The following is a 24,145-nucleotide window of genomic DNA, read 5'->3' on the forward strand; positions in this document are numbered from 1 at the left end:
AATAAATCATCAATGTGAGGCAAATGATACTTGTTCTTAATTGTTACCTTGTTCAATTGCCTATAATCAATGCACATTCTCATTGTGCCATCCTTCTTCTTCACAAACAGAACCGGTGCACCCAAGGTGACACACTAGGCCGAATGAACCCCTATCTAGGAGCTCCTGAAGTTGCTCCTTCAATTCTTTCAACTCCACTGGTGCCATACGATAAGGTGGAATAGAAATGGGCTGAGTGCCCGGCACCAGGTCAATACTAAAATCAATATCTTTATCCGGTGGCATGCCTGGCAGGTCTGCAGGAAACACATCGGAGAATCCCTCACAACTGGAACAGAATTAATACTAGGAGTCTCAACTCCGACATCCCTTACAAATGCTAGGAATGAAAGACAACCCTTCCTAACCATATGCTGGGCTCTCAAGAAAGAGATGACTCTACTAGGAACGTAATAAGTCACACCTCGCCACTCTATCCGTGGCACACCCGGCATAGCCAATGTGACTGTCTTAGCATGACAGTCCAGAATAACACGACACAGAGATAACCAATCCATGCGAAAAATGACATCAAAATCCACCATGCTCAATAGTAATAGATCCACTCGGGTCTCCAGACCCCCAATAGTCACCACACATGACTGGTACACACGGTCTACAACAACAATATCACCCACCGGGGTAGATACATGAATAGGTAAAGCAAGAAACTCACGGGGCGTACCCAAATAACAAGCAAAATATGATGACACATAAGAAAAGGTGGAACCAGGATCAAATAATACAGAGGCATCTCCGTGGCAGCCTGAAACAATACCTATGATAACAATATCTGAAGCAACAACATCGGGTCTGCCTAGGAGAGCATAGAAACGAGCCTGGCCACCGACTGATCGACCTCCCCCTCTGGGGCGACCCCTGGCTTCCTAACCTCCACCCCTAGCTGGCTGGGCGGGTGGTGAAGTAACTGGAGCAGAAGTCGAGGGCTGACCCCTCTGCTAGGACGAACTAGCAACACGACGAGGACACTGCCTCCACACATGCCCAAACTCTCCACACTCAAAATAACTCCCAGGTGCTGGAGAAGGAGACTGAAGGGAACCCCTCGCACTGGAGTGACTAGCTGATGCACTCGGCATAGAAGAAGCCTGAGCTGACGGGGCACGAGATGAACTCTGAGCTGGAAGGGCGCTAAGTGAAGGCTGGCCCTGCTGAGACCCATGATAACCACGACCTGAAGATGCCCTGCGATACTCTAGACGGGTTGACTGAGCAGACCTGAAAGAACGACCTCTACCATGCTGGCCCCTCGAAAGAGCACTACTATAACTACCTAGTCCTCGAGGCCTATTAGCCTCCCTCTCCTCTCGCTCCTAACTGCGAACCGTCTCACTCTCACGGGCGATATCAACCACCTCCTCGAACGTAGCACCCATCACTCTCTGTGTGGTCATAAGAATACGAAGATGATAAGTAAGGCCATCAACAAATCTCCTAATCATCTGACGATCTGTCGGAACCATTCAGACGGCATGACGAGCCAACTCAATAAACCTCGACTCATATTGTGACACAGTCATATCCTCCTGTCGTAACCACTCAAACTGCCTATGTAGCTCCTCTCTGCGAGACTGCGGCACATACTTCTCCAGGAAGAGAATGGAGAACTCCTGCCAAGTGAGGGGTGCTGCTCCCACAGGCCTACGCCTCTCATATGCCTCCCACCAAGTGAAGGCAGCCCCAAAAAAGTGAAAGGTTGTAAATGCCACACCACTAGACTCGAGAATCCCTACTGTATGGAGCATCCGCTGGCACTTATCCAAGAAACCCTGGGCATCTTCGCCTTCTGCTCCGCTAAACGTTGGAGGCTCGAGTCTGCCAAACCTCTTAAGATGACGCTGCTCATCATCCGGCATAGATGGCACAACAAACTCCTGAGCTAGTGCAACCAACTGGGCTAGAGGTGCCCATGGCATATGAAGTCCCTGCACTACCTGCTCAGGTGTGCGAGTAGTGGGGGTCTGACTGCCTCCCCCGTCCTGTGAAGTAGCTACTGCTGTGGTGGCTAAAACTGCCTGAGCCAGGCCAGTGCAAATTGATAAGATCTGTGCCAAGGACTCCTGAAGACCTGGAATCATGATGGGCATAGCTGGTGCCTGAACTGGTGCTGCTAGAGCATCCATAGCTGGAGTCTGATCCGGAGCTAGGGAGGCTGGTGGATCCATAGGTGCTGCCCTCGCTGCTCTACCTCTGCCACTACCATGACCGCATCCACGGCCTCTGGTGGTTTCAGCTGGTGGCGTTGGTGGTCGTCCACCTCGTCCGGTAGCTTGCGTCCACACCATCTATGAGAGAATAGAATAACAGAAGTTTAGTACTCGGACCAACAAATTCGCACGACAAGAATTTCAAGAATATGAAGTTTTTCCTAAAGGTTCTGCAGGCTCTCTAGGATAAATACAAACGTCTCCGTACCGATCCAAGAGACTCTACTAAACTTACTCATGACTCGTGAGACCTATGTAACCTACGCTCTGATAAAAACTTATCATGACCCCAACCCCGAACCCGGTCGTGATGGAGCCTCTCGTGAAGACAAAGACAGCCAGTCTAAGCCAATTCGTCCTTTTAAGCGGTTAAATAGCATAAGAATTATTTAAACATGATTTAATAGCACAATTAGCGGAAATAGAGATAACAAGGCGATAATACAACCCGACACAGCCTTAACCCAGGGTGTCACAAGTCATGAGCAACTAAGGAACCTGATACGAGTTTACTAAATACAATATCTGGTACAACTGTTTGAAGAACATAAAAGTAATAAGATAAGGGAGACACGGGGGCTGCGGACGCCAACAACTACCTTGTAGTCTCCGAAACACCGCCTGGACTGGAGGGATCAACACTTAGGAGTGGGACCTGCTGTGCCTGAATCTGCACATAGGGGTGCAGGGAGTAAAGTGAGTACTCCAACTCAGTGAGTAATAAATATAAATAATGGCTGAAAGCAAGAAAACACGTGAAAACAAAAAACAATCTATACCGAAGCAGTACAATCACTTTAAACAGTAAATCAGTGAAATATCAAGTAAACTTCCTTTTTCGACCAGTAAAACAAGTAATTTGGTAGGTAATTAACAAATAGAAATCTTCCCCTCGGGAAACAACTCAGAACGGTACCAGCCCCTCGGGCTCACTCTCAGAACAATATCAGCCCCTCGGGCTCACTCTCAGAACCGTATCAACCCTTTGGGCTCACTCTCAGAATAGTATCAGCCCCTCGGGTTCACTCTCAGAACAGTATCAGCCCCTCGGGCTCACTCTAAGATCACAATGGGTACCCGCGCTCACTGGGGGTGTGCAAACTCCGTAGGGGCCCCTTACGGCCCAAGTGCAATATCAAGCCATCTCATGGCATCAACTCTCGGCTCTCGGCCTCACATCACTCAAGCCACCTTGTGGCGTATAAATGTATCTCAGGCCCTCAGCCTCATATCACTCAGTGTATCCTCACCTCTGGCCCTCGGCCGCACTCAGTCCAAAAAATCATCACAAGCCCCTCGGGCATTAGTAAAACAGTAGATCTCTCGGTGGGAAGTATGATAAGAGCATGACGGACTAAGTCGATGAATCTGGTCTCATATTGAGTAACAGTTATAGAACCCTGCTGGAGACGCTCAAACTACCTCTCATAGATCTCTCTCTGAGCGATGGGGAGAAACTTCTCCAGAAATAGCTGAGTAAACTGCTCCCAAGTCAAAGTTGGTGATCTGCCTGGTCTAGCCAAACAACAATCCCTCCACCAAGTTTTAGCGGAACCAGACAAGCGAAAAATAGCAAAATTGACCCCATTGGTCTCCACTATCCCCATGTTCCTGAGAACCTCATGATATCTGTCTAAATAATCCTGGAGATCCTCAGAAGATGCACCGCTGAAAGTAGTAGTGAAAAGCATGGTGAACCTGTCCAACCTCCACAAAGCATCGGAAGACATAGCTGCTCCATCACCGATCTGAGCTACCACACCCGGCTGAACTGCTCTAACTGGCTGAGTTGTTGGAGTCTGAAACTGGAGAGCCATCTGCTCCGGAGTATGAGTATCAAGAGTTTGGGCTCCTCCTTTATCCTGAGAGACGGCTGGTACTACAGGAAGCAAGCCTGCCCGGGTGACACTCTCCATAAGGCCCACTAGACAGACCAGAGCATCCTGGAGTATGGGGTAGCAATAAACCCCTTGGGGACCAGAGCTGGGCCTCGTCATCAAAGTCAACTTGAGGGTCCGTCACTGGTGTCGCTACTCTGGGCTTAGCTCTGCCCCTACCTTGGCCTCGCCCTCTGCCCCTCGTGAGAGCTGATGCTGGGGGCTCGGGCTGCTGGTCAGTGGATGAGGAAGCACGTGTTCTCGCCATCTGCAAAAGAACAAAGTAGAAATCCAATTAACATTGAGAAACCAAATCGCACGACAGGAAAGAATAAATGTGAAGTTTTTCCTAACTCTGTAGCCTATGGAGGATAAATACAGACGTCTCCGTACCAATCCCTCAGACTCTACTAAGCTTGTCTGTGAACTGTGAGACCCATGTAACCTAGAGCTCTGATACCAACTTGTCACGGCCCGGATTTCCCACCTACGAGAGTCGTGATGGCACCTATTGGTGAAAGCTAAGCAAGCTAAATTATTCTAATTACTTAACCTTTTCTAGTTTTAAACCATTATCAGTGATGAGTAGATATCATACAAATATCGAAAATAATTAAGCAGAAGACAAAATTTGATAATTTATCTTAATACAAGCTGTGGAAGTCTAAATACAACTCTACCCAGAATTTGGTGTCACAAGTTCACAGACTGTCTAAGATACTACAAATAAAGTCCGAATAAAAGTACACGAATCTGTCTCTGAATAAGTAAAAAAATAGAAAGAGGAAAGATAGAAGGAGACGCCAAGGCCCACGGACGCCTGCAGGACTACCTCAGGCCGCCTGTTGGACTGAAGGCAGCAACCTCACTGCGGTCCAAACGCTTCGGTACCAATATCTGCACACACTGCAGCGTGTAGTATTAGCACAACCGACCCCATGTTTTGGACCGGAGGGAGTACCTTTTAGTTTTATGAGATTTTATTGTTGTTAAATTTTTTTGCTTAAATCTCACATGCAATTTCCTTTTCTTTTAGGTTAGGAGTCTTTATTATTTGATGAAATTCACAGTACCTCTTATACGCATGTACCTAATCTCAATATGTAAATATACTTACTACAAGTTATATTTAATTATAAAATAAAAAATTTAAATTTTTGAATTTGATGAATGTTGATCATGTATATAGCTAACTCAATAAAGGAAGAAATTGTACCCCATAAATTTCCACAACCATCATTCAATATGTTCAAATTAAACTTAGTTCCAATTCTATATGTTTAACTTTTCAGTTTTAGCAAGAATACATAGCTTTTGAAGATCTAAGAGTTTTTCAACAAAAAAAAAATGAAAAGCGATTTTCAAGTTCATTTTAATAGACAAAAGACAATCTTCTTTCTTTCTTGCGCGCAAAGTATATGTTGTTATATTTATTTAATCAATAAAAATATATATGAACTATTATAAGAGCATATGCCTCAGAGCTAAATATTAGTAACACCTTTAGCATTTAAAAATAAATTTTAAATAGGATAAAATTAACATTTAATTATTTTTCTCAATATTAAATGATTAAAGTATTAACTTAATTGTCCATTTTTATTGATTACTACATAACGAATCATTATATACATGGTTATTAAGACAAAAGCAATATTCATAAGATATTCTAATTTCAAATTACTAACATATTTTCTTTTGTATACATTAATTTAATTTGTTACTTCAATAAATATTATGAGACACGATCATGAATAAATGAATATAATTCATTATATGAGTGTCAATTTCATGATCAATATTTATTATTTTTGAGAAGTCAAAGTTTTACTTAATATTTATTTTGTGAGTAAAATCATGCTTTGAGTGTTATTTATATATTTTTGTATAATTATTGTCATTAATATAGGGTACACCCGCAACACGGGTAACCTAAGATTAGTTCTATAAACTTTCAACTGATGGAATTAATTGTATGGGCCAACCCAGCATGCATAAAGGCCCAAGTAAGAAGATATGGACTTGATTGTCGTTACAGTCTTCATTTCTAGAAGATTATGAATTATGTTCGAGAAAGTTACAGAACCAAACATTCTTCCACAAAATTTGATATTCAAGAAAAGATCAGAAAAATCTTGAAGTTGCCGGACTCTTTTATTTCCTCCTATATATAACTCACTTCTCTTGCGTTCCAAATCAGCAAACATCTAATAACAATCGAAGCAATCTCCGACTCTCAAAAGCTCTCTCAGTCAAGAATGTCTCTTATCCCAAGCATTTTAGGCGGTCGACGAAGCAACGTCTTTGATCCATTCTCTTTTGACATGTGGGATCCCTTTGAAGGTTTCCCCCTTTCCAGCAATTTGGCCAATGTCCCCAGCTCGGCTCGCGAAACCTCTGCCTTCGCCAACGCTAGGATTGATTGGAAAGAAACTCCAGAAGCGCACGTTTTCAAAGCTGATCTTCCGGGGTTGAAGAAGGAAGAGGTGAAGGTGGAGGTGGAAGAAGGCAAAGTGCTGCAGATTAGCGGAGAGAGAAGCAAAGAGCAAGAAGAGAAGAATGACCAGTGGAACCGTGTTGAAAGGAGCAGCGGCAAATTCCTTAGGCGATTTAGGTTGCCGGAGAATGTCAAGATGGATCAGGTGAAGGCTAGTATGGAAAATGGTGTGCTCACCGTTACAGTTCCCAAAGAGGAAGTGAAGAAGCCTGAGGTCAAAGCCATTGAGATATCTGGTTAAATCTTTCTTTCCTTACACATTGCAAGTGTCTCTCCTCTGTTATAGATTCATAATGTATAATCTGTGTCTCTGTGAGCTATGCTCCTTATAATGTAATCTGGTTGGTGATCGGGTGTCAAGTTTGTTTGTGAAAGATGGTTGTAATGTTACTATAATAACACTTCTTATTTTATTGTTGTATCAATTAATTTGTCTATCATTCACATATGAGATTGCTTCGTGAGTTGTGCTTCGTGGCTGCGCCTGAATCATCATCATCAAATGCGCTGCAGCATCGATTGCAAACTACAATTCGAGTTTGTCGAGTCTGAAACAGAAGCACCATTACAAATCGTACATGAAGCTAGTGATTTTTCTACTATATAGAAAAGCCTTGATGGTCGGCCAAGGACAAAGTGGTAATTTTACATTGCTAATTTTAATTTTAATTTTTATTGATCTGATAATAGTCGTGTCCTTCCTCACTGCAAGCTTCTTTCAATTGTACTTTGTTAATCATCCACCATTGCTAATCAGTTCTTGATGCAATCATCCTCCATCAGCATTAGACATTTCTAGCCTTTTCTTATCCTTCGTATCCTCTTTTAGGAATTCGCATTTCCTTATCTCCAATTAGACTTGGAATACAACTCTGTGTTTCCCAATTTGGGATAAACTTCATCTGCTACTTCTTTCTGAACGAACCCTTTGAGCATCAAGTACTGACATGTCATAAAAGGCTTGTTGGTCGGTCACGGGCATAAATGTTATTTTACTTTGCCATTTATTTTTATGTATAAACTGTGTGGCTTTTGCCCCCAAATTGAATTGCCACATACCCCTCTCTTTTTTTTGTGGCTCTAAATCTTCTACAGTTTTTCCGTCCATCGTGTCTGGGTTTGTTATTTGTCATTTAATTTCAAATAGATAGTATTTTAGATATTTTATCTATTTCTCTCTTTTGCCTTCTCTTTCTCTATTCCTATATCTGTATGTTTCTTTCTTCAATCTCAAATTCTAGCTTCTTCCTATGGCGTTCATCTTTCAAAGTGTAAGCTCTTTATTTTGGTGGGTTTTTCTGCAATTCATTTTTTGCTAACAGGATGTTTACATTGGATTTTTTACATACATGTGAATATTTTTTTCGTCAATTTTATACTATATTTCACTCTCAGATTGAATTTCCCCCATTGAGCAATACTCACAAACGCTATATTGCGAGGTATTTGGATGCTTTTTTTTTCTGCGTAGGCTCGTGCTGAAAGATATACTAAAGTTGAAGCTGCTCCAAGTTTTGAGATTCAGTATAGTCTATACTTTTTGTCACGGTAATTAAATTATGTGGTCTTTTTGGTTCTATTAATGTTGTCTTTTGAGGTTTATTGTTCTCTTTGTATTAAATAAACAAAGTATGTTTTCTGCTTTAGCGCTACAAGAAAAAGAATTGGAACTATTTTTCCTTAATGATGTGGTCATCAAAGTATATATTTTTAAACTCCTTCAAATTGCTCTTCATATAAGGGGCAGAGATGCATTAGGTACTACGTGTATGCTTTTGGGTTTTATTCTCTTTTAGATCAGATTAAGTTATAAGCGTTTGATTTTTTAAACATTCAAATTCACTTTAGGACCATGCATTATATATCGTAAATGGTAGAATGTATTTTCAGTACCATCTCATACTTTTGATGTCGGATAGTCGTGCAACAACATATATTATCTTGGCATTTTTAGATTGTGTCTCCTAATACAAAGAATTTATTTGTATTGTCTGTCGATTTCTGTTTTGTGTTTCATTTTATGTGAGGATGAGGCTGTAACATTGCCTCACAGTCAAATTAGCGATTGATTAATCTATTTTCTGTACAAACATTACACATATGAATAGTCCTCCACATGCCTAGGAGGTAGCAATATGGTGCTCTATTACATGCAGCATTAGCTACCAGATTTCTCTCCTTATCTGCATTCTTCCTGTGTTTCTCCCTGTCCTTGCCCCTTATTTTGTCCCATCGTTTATGCACTTTCTGTTTAATAAGAACATTAGAGAAGGCATCGTTGTAGAGTTCTTTTTATCCAGAGAATAAAGTTGGCTTTTGGTGAATATTGACAGAGAATGTGAATTGCAGGAAAGTTGGATGAAAGGCAGACTCTAGAAGAAGCTTGTTGGATTTTTTGAAGAAGTTGGGGACCTTCCGTTCTATGCGATGCAAAGGTTGCCACTGTTGTTTTCTGTATTAGGTATGTGGTCTCTTTTTGTCCAGTACAAGGTACTTTTTTTCGTGTTCCTGTAGTCATTTTTCCTCATCTTATTTCTCATTCTTGAGGAAGCTTATTTTTAAGATAAGAAGTTGAAACTTGGAGACATTCTAAAAGATGACATGATAAATTAATCTGAAGATAACTAATAAGGTGGAAATCCAAAAAATAAAATATTAAACATTCCATATAGATGTTGCTTCCCACTGCTTACTTTGCTTATTTGAATTTTTATTGCTGCCTTTTTGTGAATTTTCTAATGTGTAGCCATTTTAGTATTTTCTGCACGAACTTATGGAATTGTTTAAGCCTTTTAACATTATTGAACTACCTGACCAGCTGTGAAATAATGACCTTAACTTTAGGAAAGACCAAGCAAGATTTGTTGTATGAGGAAAAAGACTAAATAGTAGAATTGATGGCACTGACCAATGAATCAAAATGAGGGATATGTTAGAGATATAACATAGCCCCCGCATAAATGATATACATGTATTAATCAAGACACTAAGCACGCAACAATATTAAGTTCTATCTATTATGCTTAAGGTGAGTATTGATATTCTAAGTACCTCGATACAAAGCTGATAAACAATTTAGGACTCCCAAAAAATTGTAAATCAACCATTATGGGGTGCTCAAATGTGGTTGATAGTGTCTTATAGCTATTGGTGATTTACCTTAGGTCAAAAAAACAAAAAATCTTGAAATAGATTCGGTGCGCAGAAGTTGAGCGATGAATTGATCGTTAATTTGGTAAAATTTTAGATGTTTGAAGCATTATATGAGTAGTAGAAAATGATTGCATGTCGTGGATTTGTTTATGTTGTTTCTTGAATATACTAATAAAAGAAGAGAAACAAATGTTGCTATAATAAAGTATCATGCTGAATTATTTATTTGGTTTCTTTGAGTTGGAAATGAAAACGAGAAATGGCTGAAGTAGTTTGGTTGGTATTAGTGTATCAGGTAAATTGAATATATAAGATGATTGCTTTTTCTTGATTGAAATGTTATTTGAGCAATTTTGAACAACTCAAGTGGGTAATCATTATTAGACCTCTGTTATACATTAGGTTATTCTTGTTCGAAGTGGGGTTCATGCTAAGCTAATAATTCAAGATGTGTATTGTAGTATTAATTTTCATGGTTATCAGCTTCAGGCAAGCAGCAAAAGATTAATTAACAAGAATTCCAAGTGCAGTACTTAAGGAACTTCTTATCATTTTTCTCATACTTATGCCTCTATAAACTGGTATTTTCTTATATTAATTGTATGGCTTTATTCTTACTTGCTATTGCAGCAGAGCTATAGTGTGGTCTTTCTATCACGTGTTACTAACCAATATTTAATATGAATATCTTTTTACTAAAAAATCAAATTTGGAATCAGCTAACATAGGTTTCTTTGGCAGGGACACAACAATGATGTTGAGATTGTATGGTCTTGTGGGTGAAGTATTCACATTTGAGAGGAGAAAATATCACCGGCTATATTATTATTTTTGTTGGAAATTCATTTTGTGGGACAAAATATTTATGGGTGAATTGTGTTAGATGCAGAGAATTTGCATGAAGAGCTTGTAACATAGAACATGCTTACCAATTATAGTTTTAACATATAATTTTTTCATGTGCCAATAGTTTTATTGTAGACTAAAAAAAATCAAATTACAGTACAGGGAACACATCTTATCTTGTCATTGTATAGATCGTATATATGTAAAAAGATTACTTTATGTCATTTTGCGAGCACACAACACCCACTGAATCGATGTTTTGTTAAATTTTGTACAACTTGGATAACTTTTTCCGTTTCCTAAATGTATGTGCTATATAGTCTGAAGCAATGACTGTGCAATATTATTTATATATGAATTATTACCATGTACATCTTTCTGTTTCTTCTTTTGTCGTTCTGCAAATTTGTCTGCCCAATATCAGTACAAAAGTTATCAAGATTAATTAACTCTGTTATATAAACAATCAAAATAAGAATAAGTATTCCAGCTATTATAATATGCGGGCCATAATCTGTCTAGTCTGCATTATAAAACCTCTAAGCGATCTGCACAACCACCCAAGCCAAGGTTCGCACCTTCCTCTTTGTAGCTGATTTGCATATTGAAAATTCCTTGAATAATTAGGTAACTAAATCCTTGCGCCATCCAGGGATCTTAGCTGTATTATTATTACCAATTTCCAAAGAATTAATATGATTATAGCCTTCGAAGACAAACGATTAAGATTCAAGACAATTAGCAAACATTCTTTACTCCAGATTATAGCCACAATCAGAAAAACTGAACATTTTAATGCTATCATGTTGTGCATTGTGATTTATGCATAACTCTCACTCAAACGTGGAGGATTGGCACTTCACTAGTCCCAATTCTGACGTCCGCTTTACCAATGAATTGCTAGCGCTATCATTTTTTTTTTTTTTCAGTACGATTATGTTCGGACCAGCTTGTGTGCCTCTCGATTAATTCTATGGGACATATATTACCTCCCACCAACCACTACCAATAGGTGGCAGAAAATTTTATCCACCAAAACTTAAATACTAGATAGGAAGAAATCAGCTCGTATTTTGCCTTCATTGGAATTTGAACTTGATATCCCATTGTTTTCACTTAACAATGTATAATTCTTTTAAGTCGACATACAGTATCCACCAAAGACTCTGAAAGGATGTACTCTTCTGGATAGCAATTTTGAATTTTCTAGGTAAATAATTACATCAGTAGCTTTTCAAATTTGATACAATTTATAAGTTACATACTTCATTAATTTTGGTAGTGATTATTTGAATATCTTTATTTTGACAGGGAATGTCTTGTATATTCGGCTCAATAAAAATTAAAATTATTAAAAAATCCTTAAACTTATATTGTTAAATTTATACAATAATATGACACATAAGAAACCTTGTGACTTTGGTCTAGTGGTAAAAGCAAGTGCATATTGTGTGGATTAGGCACTCAAATTCTTTCATAAAATCATTAAAATGAAATGAGTACATAAATAGAAGAGGAAAAATTAGAATTAAAAAGAACGGTAAGTATTACTTTAACGAGAAAGAAAATTTATTTATTTACTCACTTTTTAAATATCAAAAAGTTATGATCTTTTATTAATAATAATTAAAATATATATTATATATAATAATATGTTACTTCATTTTTTGGGGGACATACAATTGGTGTTCAATTTTCGCCGTCTCTCTAATTTTTTCCCTTATCTCTTGCGAGTATTAGAATTGTAAAAAAAAAAAAAAAAAAAAAAAAAAAAAAGGACTCTTAAGAAAGCAAAAAGTTATTAGGGAAATTGCAAATTTGTTTTATTTTTCTCTTGTGAAATAGGAACTATTTCCATCATTTAAAAATGAGAAATTTTCACAAACCACTATTGTTTAGTGGTTATTAGCTAGTTGTAGCTACCATTTACTATATTACTTTATATAGCTATGTTTTCAGGATTTTTCGAGTGTATTTGATGTATTTAAGCTACTGTATTCATGAATACAGTAGTATTTCTTGGCGTGAAATAGGGGATTACAACTAGACAGATTATTGTATTCGACTATATTCGCGATATGTATTTGTGAATACAGTAACGTAAATGACGCGACTTAGGATTACTGAGGACATGGCCCTTGATAGGGATTTATGGAGGTCGAGCATTAGGGTTGTAGGTTAGGGGAGAGTGTGAATATTTCTACAACACAATAGAGGGAGACTATCCAGTTAGGAGTTAGACTAGGAATGTCATTGGTCGTCTATTGAGGCAGGGCTTTACCTTCTAGTTGTACTATACCAGCCATCTATTTCGTATTTTCGTATTTAATATCCTATATTTCATATTTCATATCTCTTATATATTGTTGTTATTTTTATTACGCATTTTTATGGTACTAATATATCATCTCCTATTGTTTTTTGAGCCGAGGGTCTCCTGGAAACAGCCTCCCTACCCTTCGGGGTAGGGGTAAGGTCTGCGTACATATTACCCTCCCCAGACCCCACTTGTGGGATTATACTGGGTCGTTGTTGTTGTTGTTGTTGTTTGTAGTAACGTAAATGACGCAATTCATGGTCTATTCAGCTGTTTTTAAACAGATAGTGAATCAATTAACATAATAGACTCCTAATATAACTCAACAAACACAATTATAACACACAAAATTTGTATTTCCAGTTATAAAAAAGATTCTCAACCGAAAAACACCTCAAAAATATAGCAATCTTCAAAGAAATTATATAATTACATTGAATACAGTTAAATATATAAAAATACATTGAATACATGAAGTATAGCAGGTCATCTATAGTGCAAAAACATATGAATACATACTGCAGATACATTTGAATACATATATACATCTGAATACATAAACTATATTAATTAAAAAATATATATGAATATATTCATGGAATATAGCGAGACAGTGAATACAATAAAATACATGGAATACAGCGAGATACATTGAAATACAATGAAAAAAAGATAACGAATACAATGAAATACATAGAATACAACGAGATACATTGAAATGCAATGAAAAAAAAGGTAACAGACTCTTCAAGTTGCTCATCCCCAAACTCTGTCCTCTTTGTTCATATTGTAATGATGATTGTGGAAACAGATTTGGCAAAGCAACTGGATAATGGAAAAGGCTTGGCCGGGACAGTGGCAGATGTGAAGGATGCTAACAAAAGAGGGGCATTGTTTTTGCTGCTAGAGAAGGCCAGACTGAGTTCTGCGAGTTCTTGGTAGAAGAGTTGAAGATTGATGTCAACACAAAAGATCTGGAAGGTATTTTCTACTGAGCAACGACAATCAAAATGGGGTGGATCTTCGTGATTTCCTTTCAGATTTCCCTCAATTTACCTTTCAATAGCAGATTTCAAACTTCCATATTTCTCTCTAGGGCTTGATTTCGACATTGATTCAGAACCCCAGCCCACTGACAATGAAAATTTTGCGAGACAATGGAGATGAATCAGTGGAGAATCGTGGTTGTATTCATAGAGAAAGACTGGCGTTGAGAGAGAGGGTGGAGAAAAATCTGAAAGAATTAGAGAGAAAAATAATACAAAAAGTATTTTATGGCTTAAGGGTAGGAGGTAATCTTAAATAGATATTTGCCTATAAAAAGTAAAAGGTAGCTATGGAATATAATTTTTTAAAAGGGTATTTATTTAAAATAAATAAGGTATCAACCTTTGCTATAGGAGGTAAAAATTCCTTTAAAAATTTAGGTTCAAATAGTAGGGGTGGGCATAGTTTGGGCAAACCCGAAATCTGAATTTTTTGGATTTTCGGATTTAATTTATAAAAAAATTGGATTTTGGATAGGATATTGGATTTGGTACTGCAGATTTTTGGATATCCGAAAATCTGAAATTTTATAGTTTATATTTAATTCATTATTCATATGCCAATAGGAACAAGTCCAATATCCTAACCATGAGACACAATCTCGTATATTGATTACTAAGTTACTATCACAATACTTTCTATCTGGACATGATTTTACTATTGGTACTTCTTATCGGCCTTAGTAATATCTTTGTTATTTTTCCTTGAAGTTGATTTTATTTGAATACTTTATTTTGAAGATTGCGATGGAAATAAAGATTTTTTAGGCAATTTAATATGAATACCTCATTTGGATATTCATTATAGTAGAAACAAGAAACATTACAACTTATAAGCTCAAAACCGAAAATTCAAATTATCCAAACTGATTAATTCGAATCCAAATTTAAAAAATTCGATCCAATTCAAGTTTATTTGAATTGGATTTGGATCGTCATTTCTTCCATTTGAGAACCAAAAATTCAAATCGAAATTTTTATATCTAATTAGAATTGCCCGAACACTCGTCCCTATCAATATTCCGCCCATTCTTGGTCTTTCACTCATTTGGATTTTTCCTTTTTATATTCCCCCTCCTATATCCATTAACTATAAATTGTAATCCCTTAATAGGAAGAACATAGAACGCTCTGGAAGTCTAGAGAGATCTCACTTGTTCCAATATCAATAGTTATATCGAGAATATCCTAGATTGCGCTCGAAACTCGATAAGTTCCTTGGTCCATTTCTTTTTCCTTCCAAAACTCCCACCTATAAATAACACTGGGCAACGTTTTGGTTGTCGTCAAACAATTCGAATACAACAATCAAGTACCTTATAATTTCCAGCCTTAAGCATCATCCGATTATCATCAGTCAAGTCCTCGTTCAGATAAAAAAATGTCTCTGATTCCAAGCTTCTTTGATGGCCGCAGGAGCAACATCTTCGATCCATTCTCCCTCAACATATGGGATCCTTTCGAGGGCTTCCCTTTCTCCGGCACGGTCGCCAACATTCCAACCTCTACTCGTGAAACCGCTGCTTTCGCGAGTGCTCGAATTGATTGGAAAGAGACCCCAGAATCCCATGTCTTTAAGGTGGATCTTCCTGGAATTAAGAAAGAGGAGGTGAAGGTGGAGGTAGAAGAAGGAAGAGTTCTACAAATTAGTGGCGAGAGAAGCAGAGAGCAAGAGGAGAAGAACGATAAATGGCACAGCATGGAGAGGAGCAGCGGAAAGTTCCTTAGGAGGTTTAGGTTGCCGGAGAATATCAAAATGGAAGAGATTAAGGCAACTATGGAGAATGGGGTGCTCACTGTGACTGTCCCAAAAATGGAGGAAAAGAAACCTGAGGTGAAGGCCATTGACATCTCTGGTTAAATAACAGAGGGCGCGCGCTCGGTGGCTGCTGATCTACTTGTACTTTCGGAAGTGTACAGTGTCTTGTTTTCTAGAAGTCTTGTTTTTAGGAGCTTTTAGCTCAAAAATGTGTCTGTATCATCATATTTGTATGCTTGTGGGTGTTTTACATATACACTTCTACTCTATGAATGTAGTAATTTGTGTGCCTTTTCTGTTAACCGCTTATTTACTGTTTCGCTCTCTATACGTATACTTGTCATTTTTAGTCCGTGCAAAGCTAGACCCAATTCCAGAAATTGAAGGTTGCAAGAGTATTTGAAACTCGACGAAATAATTATTTCTTACTTCTGACTTCTATTTTACTTTTATTAACGAGGTGACTAACGCACAAACAAAAACGTAAATATATAAAACTTTACCGAGCAATTATATTAGGTAAATGGTATTGGATAGATCTTTGCACATTGCAACAATATTTTCATTTCATAAATAAACTTTATTGTAATGTATTTAAAATGTGACTTTAATGGTCTTTTCGTCGAACATTTACGGCCACGCAATGTCATCTTTTAAGACCCTTAAATTAAATTACCTAAAATATGAATCCATGATCATAGATAAATAAGTTAGTTAGAAGTGCAAAGACAAAATTTAACTTAGTAGCGTATCTTTGTCTTTTCCAGGCCACCTTTATTTAAAAGAAAAAAACTATTAAGAAATTTCAATTATATCATATTGGCTACACCTGTATTATAGTATAAGACATAAAGATTCTCGTAATTAACGACATTATATAAAATAGAATAATGAGGAATTCTATACTAATGTTTGTAGATATTTATTCAAAATTGAATACCAATGAATTGAAAAAGTTTCTCAGGTCTTCTTTTTATGCGATACTCTTTTTTTATTTACTTTGTACCAAATAAAATGGCATTTTTCTTTAGAAAAAAAAAACTAATTTTAAACTTCTCAATTTAACTTTAATATGATTATTTATATCCACACAAATATGTATATATATAATATGTTTTGACACAAATTTCTTTACTTACATATTTTATTTTATTAAGCGTTTATTTTGGTAAGATATCTAATTTATATGTTTGATAAGAATACAAGACAACATCAAAATACTCCCCCATATAATAAATTTCCATGTTAATTGTGTTGAAGCAAAGCTCAATCCAAATTAAGCATACCAAAAAACTGAAAAAGTTTACTCACATTCCCTTTTATGTCATACTCTTTTTTATTTACTTTATACAAAACAGAACACTACAAGAAAGTGGAGATATGACGACATTTAATAAATGTCGTATTAAGCTGTTTAAATGTCACAAATTTATTTACCGACATTTAATTTATATTTAGATCGAATGTCGTTAATTTCAATGTCGGTAATTTTCCAACATTTAGGTAAATATCGGTAAGAAATTATGACACTTATTTTATAACATTTAGGTAAATGTTGATAAGAAATTTACGACACTTACTTTGCAACATTTATGTAAATGTCAATAAGAAATTTATGACAATTAATTTATGACATTTAGGTAAATATCAGTAAGAATGTTACGATATTTAGTTTACAACATATAAGAAATGTCACTTAAAATTTTCGACAATTAGATTAATGTTACTAAAAAAATACGACATTTACGTATGATCTTTACAAAATGTCGTATTGAAATTTCTGACATTTTGGTAAATGTCACTAAGAATTGTCACGACCCGGATTTTCCACCCTCGGGAGTCGTGATGGTGCCTACTAATGTGAGCTAGGCAAGCCAATTCTTAACTGCTACTTCATTAACAAATTACTTCTTTTGACAATTATCAGTAATATCATGAAAACAACGGAATTAAATAAATATGCAGAAGACGTAAATTAAAGAAACTGAACAATAATGCGGAAATCAATATATGCCTCTACCCAAGAACTGGTGTCACATTACTCACGAACTTTTAAGAGTACTAAATACAACCGTTTGAAAGAAGAATATAAACTGTTTGTCTCGGAAACATGAGATAACAGACTGAAATAAAAGAGAGAGGAGACGTCGGGCCTGCGGATGCCTGCAAGGCTACCTCGGTGTCTCACTGGACTGAAGGTTGGCTCCCACGCTACTGCTGCTATCCAAGACCTGGATGTGTGCAAAACAGCACAAAGTGTAGTATCAGCACAACCGACCCCATGTGCTAGTAAATGTCCAACCTAACCTCGGCGAAGTAGTGACGAGGCTAGGACCAGACTCCAAATAAACCTGTGTAGTTCATATATATATATATATATATAGCGGGAAAAGATACAGGAATAACCAGTCAATGCGGGTAGGGAAAACATGCTGTGGGGGTGAATATAGTTCCGAATAGAAAGGCATCAAGTAAGTAAGGAAATAACATAACTAGAATATCAACAAGGAAGCAGAAATCAACAATTTGCACGGCATCACCCTTCGTGCTTTACTCTCGTTCTCACCAAAACAATACACGGCATAACCCTTCGTGCTTTACGCTCTTCCTCACCCAAACAACAATCACAAGGCAAATAGGGTAAGGAAATCTAATACCTCGAAATATTCAAATAACAGCAGGTAATGAAAGAAACAACATAACTCGGATATCAACAAGGAAATCAGAAATCAACAAATCCACGGCATCACCCTTCGTGCTTTTACTCTCTTTCCTATCATATAATCAATAAAATCGGTACGGAATGGTATATCGTGCGGCATGGCATCACACTTAGTGCTTTACACTCTTTCCTCACCAAATAATCAATAAATATCTATACGGAATGGTACATCGTACGGTACGACATCACCTTTCGTGCTTTACACTCTTTCCTCACAATAACAAACAATGCACGGTATCACCCTCCGTGCTTTATCGCTCTTCCTCACCCAAACAACAATCACAAACAAGGGGCAAGGGATTAAACAAATAATAATAATAGAAATCCCGGCAAGGGAATACAATTAAACAGCTAAGTCCCGGCAAGGGAACAATATCAATAAATCTCACACCCCGGCAAGGGAGATAATCAACAAAGCAACAAACATCCCGGCAAGGGAACAATTCAATAACTCTTTCTCTTTCTTTCACTTCTTACTTTATAACTCACTTTACCACTTGAGCCAATGCTCCAAAGGGTTTCATTTTCTCATATACTTTCACAATTCGTATTACCACTTGAGCCAATGCTTCTCGAAGTTCAAAGATCACTATTTCTTTCACATGCTTTCTAAAACATATAGAAATCATCATTTAGGCAAGAAAGATACCACAAGATCAGAATATCCGCAATATAAAGACTCACGGTCATGCTAGACACCAACGTATAGATACTCGTCACCATGCCTATACGTCGTACTCGACAATTATCACATAGCAAATAAGACTCAACTCCTAATCCCTCAAGCTAAGGTTAGACCAAACACTTACCTCGAAGCTTTGAACACCATTCAAGCCTCAATTATAGCTTTACCCCCTTGATTCCACCACAAATCTGCTCGAATCTAGTCACAAGTTACTTAATTACATCAATAAGTGCTAAATGAATCAACCCCAATGCATGCAAATAAGTTTTCCCAAAGTTTTACCCAAAAAGTCAAAAATCACCCCCGGGCCCACGTGGTCGAAACCCGAGGTTCGGACCAAAATCCGATTACCCATTTCCCCACGAATCCAAATGTATAATTTGTTTTCAAATTCGACCCCAAAACGAGGTCTAAATCAAGAAAAAATCAAAAAGCCCTAACTCTACCCAAATCCCAATTTTCTACCCTAAATTACATGTTTTAGGATTAGGAATTCATGAGATGTTGAAGGAAATGGAAGGAAACAAGCAAGGATTACTAACTAACGAAGTCTTTGGTGAAAGATAGCTTCAATGGACGCCTAAGGACCATGGAGAAGAAGGAGTTCGTGAAAACTTAATGAAATCCCGTAGCTACTGTTTCTGAAAATTAAAATATAACTTGGCGAAATTGCCCTTCGCGTTCGCGATAGGCTGGTCGCGTTCGCGAAGGGTAAGGCTTAACAGAACCTTGCGTTTGCGGAAGGAGGCACGTGAACGCGGAGAGTACAATGGTGAGGCCCTGAAATTGGTCTATGCGAACGCGGAAAGAGGCACGTGAACGCGAAGAGGAAATCCTGCAAAGCTATACGAATGCGAGTAGGCTTACGCGAACGCGATGAAGAAAAGGAGACTCAGCTCTCAGAGTTAAATAACCCTACTCGAACGCAAGGGTAGGGACGCGAACGCGAAGGAGGAAAAATTAGAGCATCGCAAACGCGAGAGGAACAATGCGAACGCGTAGAAGAAACTGGGTCTGCAACAACTGCAACAAATCTGCAATTTTTCAAAGTTTGAAATCACTCCGAAACACTCCCGAGCCCTCGGGGCTCCTAGCCAAATACATGCACTAACTCAACAACATTCTACGAACTTAACTGTGCGATCAAATCACCAAAATAACATCAAAACAACGAATCAAACCTCAAAATTACTAGTTTATCTTCAAACTTCATAAACTTTCAAATTTAGAGTTTTAAGTCCGAAACACGTCAAACGACGTCCAATTCAACCAAACTTCACAGACATATCTTAAACCACATATAAGACCTGCACCGGGCGCCGGAACCAAAATATGGGCCCGATACCAACACGTTCTAACCAATTTTCATTTCAATTTTCTTTATAAATTTCAAAAAAACAATTTTACTCAAAAATTCATTTCTCGGGCTTGGGACCTCGGAATTCGATTCCGGGCATACGCCCAAGTCCCATATTTTCCTACGGACCCACTAGGACCGTCAAATCACGGGTCCGAGTCCGTTTACCCAAAATGTTGACCAGAGTCAAATTTACTCATTTTAATATCAAATTTTAACTTTTTTCATAGAATTTCATATTTAAGCTTTTCGGCTACATGCCCAGACTGCGCACGCAAATCAAGGCAACTAAAAATGAGGGTTTCAAGGCCTCAGAAGCACAAAATGGGTAAGAAAACAGGTGATGACCCCTTTGGGTCGTCACATTCTCCACCTCTAATACAACCGTTTGTCCTCGAACGGACAAAAGAAAGAAGTACATGAGTCGGGGAATAGATGGGGATAACAGCTCCGCATATTGGACTAAGACACTCAGGTCGATGCCTTAGGAGGCTGACCTCTCCACTGAACACGAACAAAAGGGAAACTCTTGGATCTCAACTGACGAACCTGCCGGTCTAGAATAGCTTCCAACTCCTCCTCATAAGACAAATCCTTGTCTAACTGAACAGTGCTGAAATCTAACATGTGGGATAGATCGCCGTGATATTTTCGGAGCATGGACGCATGAAAAACTGGATGCACGGCTGATAAGCTAGGCGGCAATGCAAGTCTATAAGCCACCTCTCCTACTCAATCAAGAATCTCAAACGGGCCAATGAACCTAGGGATAAGCTTGCCCTTCTTCCCGAATCTCATCATGCCCTTCATAGGCGACACTTGGAGCAATACCCGCTCACCAACCATGAACGCCACATCTCGAACCTTGCGGTATGCATAACTCTTTTGCCTAGACTGGGCTATACGAAGCCTATCCTGAATGATCCTGACCTTGTCCAAGGCCTCCTGAACCAAATCTGTACCCAACAACCGAGCCTCTCCCGGCTCAAACCATCCAACCGAAGATCGACACCGCCTACCATATAAAGCCTCATAAGGAGCCATCTGGATACTCGACTGGTAGCTGTTGTTGTTGGCAAACTCTGCTAAAGGCAAGAACTGATCCCACGAACCTCCAAAGTCAATAACACAAGCTCGGAGCATATCCTTCAATATCTGAATAGTCCGCTCGGACTGCCCGTCCGTCTGAGGATGAAATGTTGTACTCAACTCAACTTAGGTGCCCAACTCTCGCTGAATTGCTCTCCAGAAATGCAAAGTAAACTACGTACGTCGGTCCGAAATGATAGATACCGGCACACCATGAAGGCGAATAATCTCCCGGATATAGATCTCAACTAACCTCTCGGATGAATAAGAGACTACCACAAGAATGAAATGCGCTGACTTGGTCAGCCTATCAACAATGACCCAAACTGCATCGAACTTCTTCCGAGTCAACGGAAGTCCAGTAACGAAGTCCATAGTGATCCGCTACCACTTCCACTCGAGAAGATCAATCCTCTGAAACAGTCCACCAGGCCTCTGATGCTCGTACTTACCCTGCTGACAATTCAAACACCGTGCCACATATGCCACAATATCCTTCTTCATTCTACGCCACTAATAATGCTGCCGCAAATCCTAATACATCTTCGCGGCACCCGGATGAATAGAGTACCAGGAACTATGGGCCTCCTCTAAAATCAACTCTCGAAACTCATCCACATTAGGCATACAAACACTCCCCTGCAGTCTCAAAACTCCATCAACATCTAAGGTAACCTGCTTGGCACCTCCACGCTGCACCGTATCTCTAAGGACACACAAATGGAGATCATCAAATTGTCGATCATGGATACGCTCCAATAATAAAGAACGAGCGACTGTGCAAGATAATACCCGACTAGGCTCAAAAATATCCAACCTCACGAATCGAATGGCTAAGGCCTGAACATCCAAATCAAGCGGCCTCTAACTGACCGGAATAAAAGCAAGACTGCCCATACTAGCTGACTTCCTACTCAAAGCATCGACCACCACATTGGCTTTCCCCGGGTGATATAAGATAGTGATATCATAATCCTTCAACAACTCCAACCACCTACTCTGCCTCAAATTCAACTCCTTTTGCTTGAACAAGTACTGAACACCTCACACGCCACGCCATACAGATAGTGCCTCCAAATCTTCAATGCGTGAACAATGGCTGCCAACTCCAAATCATGCACTGGATAGTTCTTCTCATGAATCTTTAACTGCCTCGAAGCATAAGCAATGACCTTGCCATCCGGCATCAACACTGCACTAAGCCCAATACGGGAAGCATCACAATAGACTGTATAAGGCCCTGAACCTGTGGGCAAAGCCAATACCGATGTCGTAGTCAGAGATATCTTGAGCCTCTGAAAGCTCCCCTCACACTCGTCCGACCATATGAACTGGGCACCCTTCTGGGTCAACCTGGTCATCGGGGCTATAATAGATGAGAACCCCTTCACGAACCGACGATAGTAGCCTGCCAACCCCAAGAAACTCCGAATCTCTGTAGCTGATGCTGGTCTAGGCCAGTTCTTGACTGCCTTAATCTTCTTCAGGTCAACCTGAATACCTTTTGTTGATATGACATGACCTAGGAATGCAACTGAACTCAACCAGAACTCACACTTCAAGAACTTCGCATATACTTATTATTGACGGTGACCTTGTTCAACTGCCGGTAATCAATGCACATTCTCATTGAACCATCCTTTTTCTTGACAAACAACACCGGCACACCCCAAGGTGAAATGCTGGGTCTAATGAAACCCTTCTCAAGCAAGTCTTGTAACTGCTCCTTCAACTCTTTCAACTCTGGCGGGGCCATGCGATATGGCGGAATAGAAATGGGCTGAGTGCCCGGAACCAAATCGATGCAGAAATCAATATCCCTATCGGGTGGCATACCCGGAAGGTCTGAAGGGAGAACATCAGGAAACTCACGAACCACGGGCACCGAATCAACAAAGGGAACCTCAGCACTAGAATCGCGAACATAAGCAAAATAGGCCAAACACTCCTTCTCGACCATACACCGAGCCTTCACGTATGAGATAATACTTCGGGTAGAATGACCAGGAGTCCCTCTCCACTCTAAACGGGGCAAATCCGGTAAGGCTAAGGTCACAGTCTTGGCGTGTGAGTCCAAGATGGCGTGGTACAGGGATAACCAGTCCATCCCCAATATAACATCGAAGTCGACCATGTCTAATAACAATAAATCAACACGGGTTTCAAGACCCCCAATCACCACAATACAGGAACGATGAACTCGATCGACCACAATAGAATCACCCACCGGTGTAGACACATGAACAAGAATACTCAATGAATCACTAGGCATGACCAGGTACGGTGCAAAATAAGATGACACATACGAATACGTAGACACTGGATCAAATAGTACTGAAGCATCTCTATCATAAACCAAAATGGTACCTGTAATGACTGCATCTGAAGCCTCAGCCTCGGGCCTAGCTGGAAGGGCGTAACATCGGGGCTGTGCCCCACCACCCTAAACCACCTCTCTGGGATGGCCTGCTGCTGGCTGGCCTCCATCTCTGGCGGCCTGAGCTCCACCTCTAGGAACTTTACCTCCATC

The 24,145-nt window shown here is 39.0% G+C and overlaps 2 protein-coding genes across 2 annotated transcripts; both read left to right on the forward strand.

Moving 5' to 3' along the window:
- Nucleotides 1–6,189: 6,189 nt before the first annotated feature.
- Nucleotides 6,190–7,066, forward strand: LOC104223090 (18.2 kDa class I heat shock protein-like). Its single transcript, XM_009774444.2, has one exon. The coding sequence runs from the start codon at nucleotides 6,403–6,405 to the stop codon at nucleotides 6,880–6,882; it is 480 nt and encodes a 159-aa protein (XP_009772746.2). The 5' UTR covers nucleotides 6,190–6,402; the 3' UTR covers nucleotides 6,883–7,066.
- An 8,019-nt stretch (nucleotides 7,067–15,085) lies between these two features.
- Nucleotides 15,086–16,043, forward strand: LOC138886405 (17.8 kDa class I heat shock protein-like). The gene has a single exon (XM_070167507.1). The coding sequence runs from the start codon at nucleotides 15,385–15,387 to the stop codon at nucleotides 15,862–15,864; it is 480 nt and encodes a 159-aa protein (XP_070023608.1). The 5' UTR covers nucleotides 15,086–15,384; the 3' UTR covers nucleotides 15,865–16,043.
- Nucleotides 16,044–24,145: the final 8,102 nt, after the last annotated feature.

The sequence above is a fragment of the Nicotiana sylvestris genome, chromosome 2 (genome assembly GCF_000393655.2).
Source record: "Nicotiana sylvestris chromosome 2, ASM39365v2, whole genome shotgun sequence".
Taxonomy (NCBI): Eukaryota; Viridiplantae; Streptophyta; class Magnoliopsida; order Solanales; family Solanaceae; genus Nicotiana; species Nicotiana sylvestris.

Coding starts and splice junctions, on each gene's coding strand:
- LOC138886405 (XM_070167507.1), top strand. CDS start 15,385: ATGTCTCTGATTCCAAGCTTCTTTGATGGCCGCAGGAGCAACATCTTC.
- LOC104223090 (XM_009774444.2), top strand. CDS start 6,403: ATGTCTCTTATCCCAAGCATTTTAGGCGGTCGACGAAGCAACGTCTTT.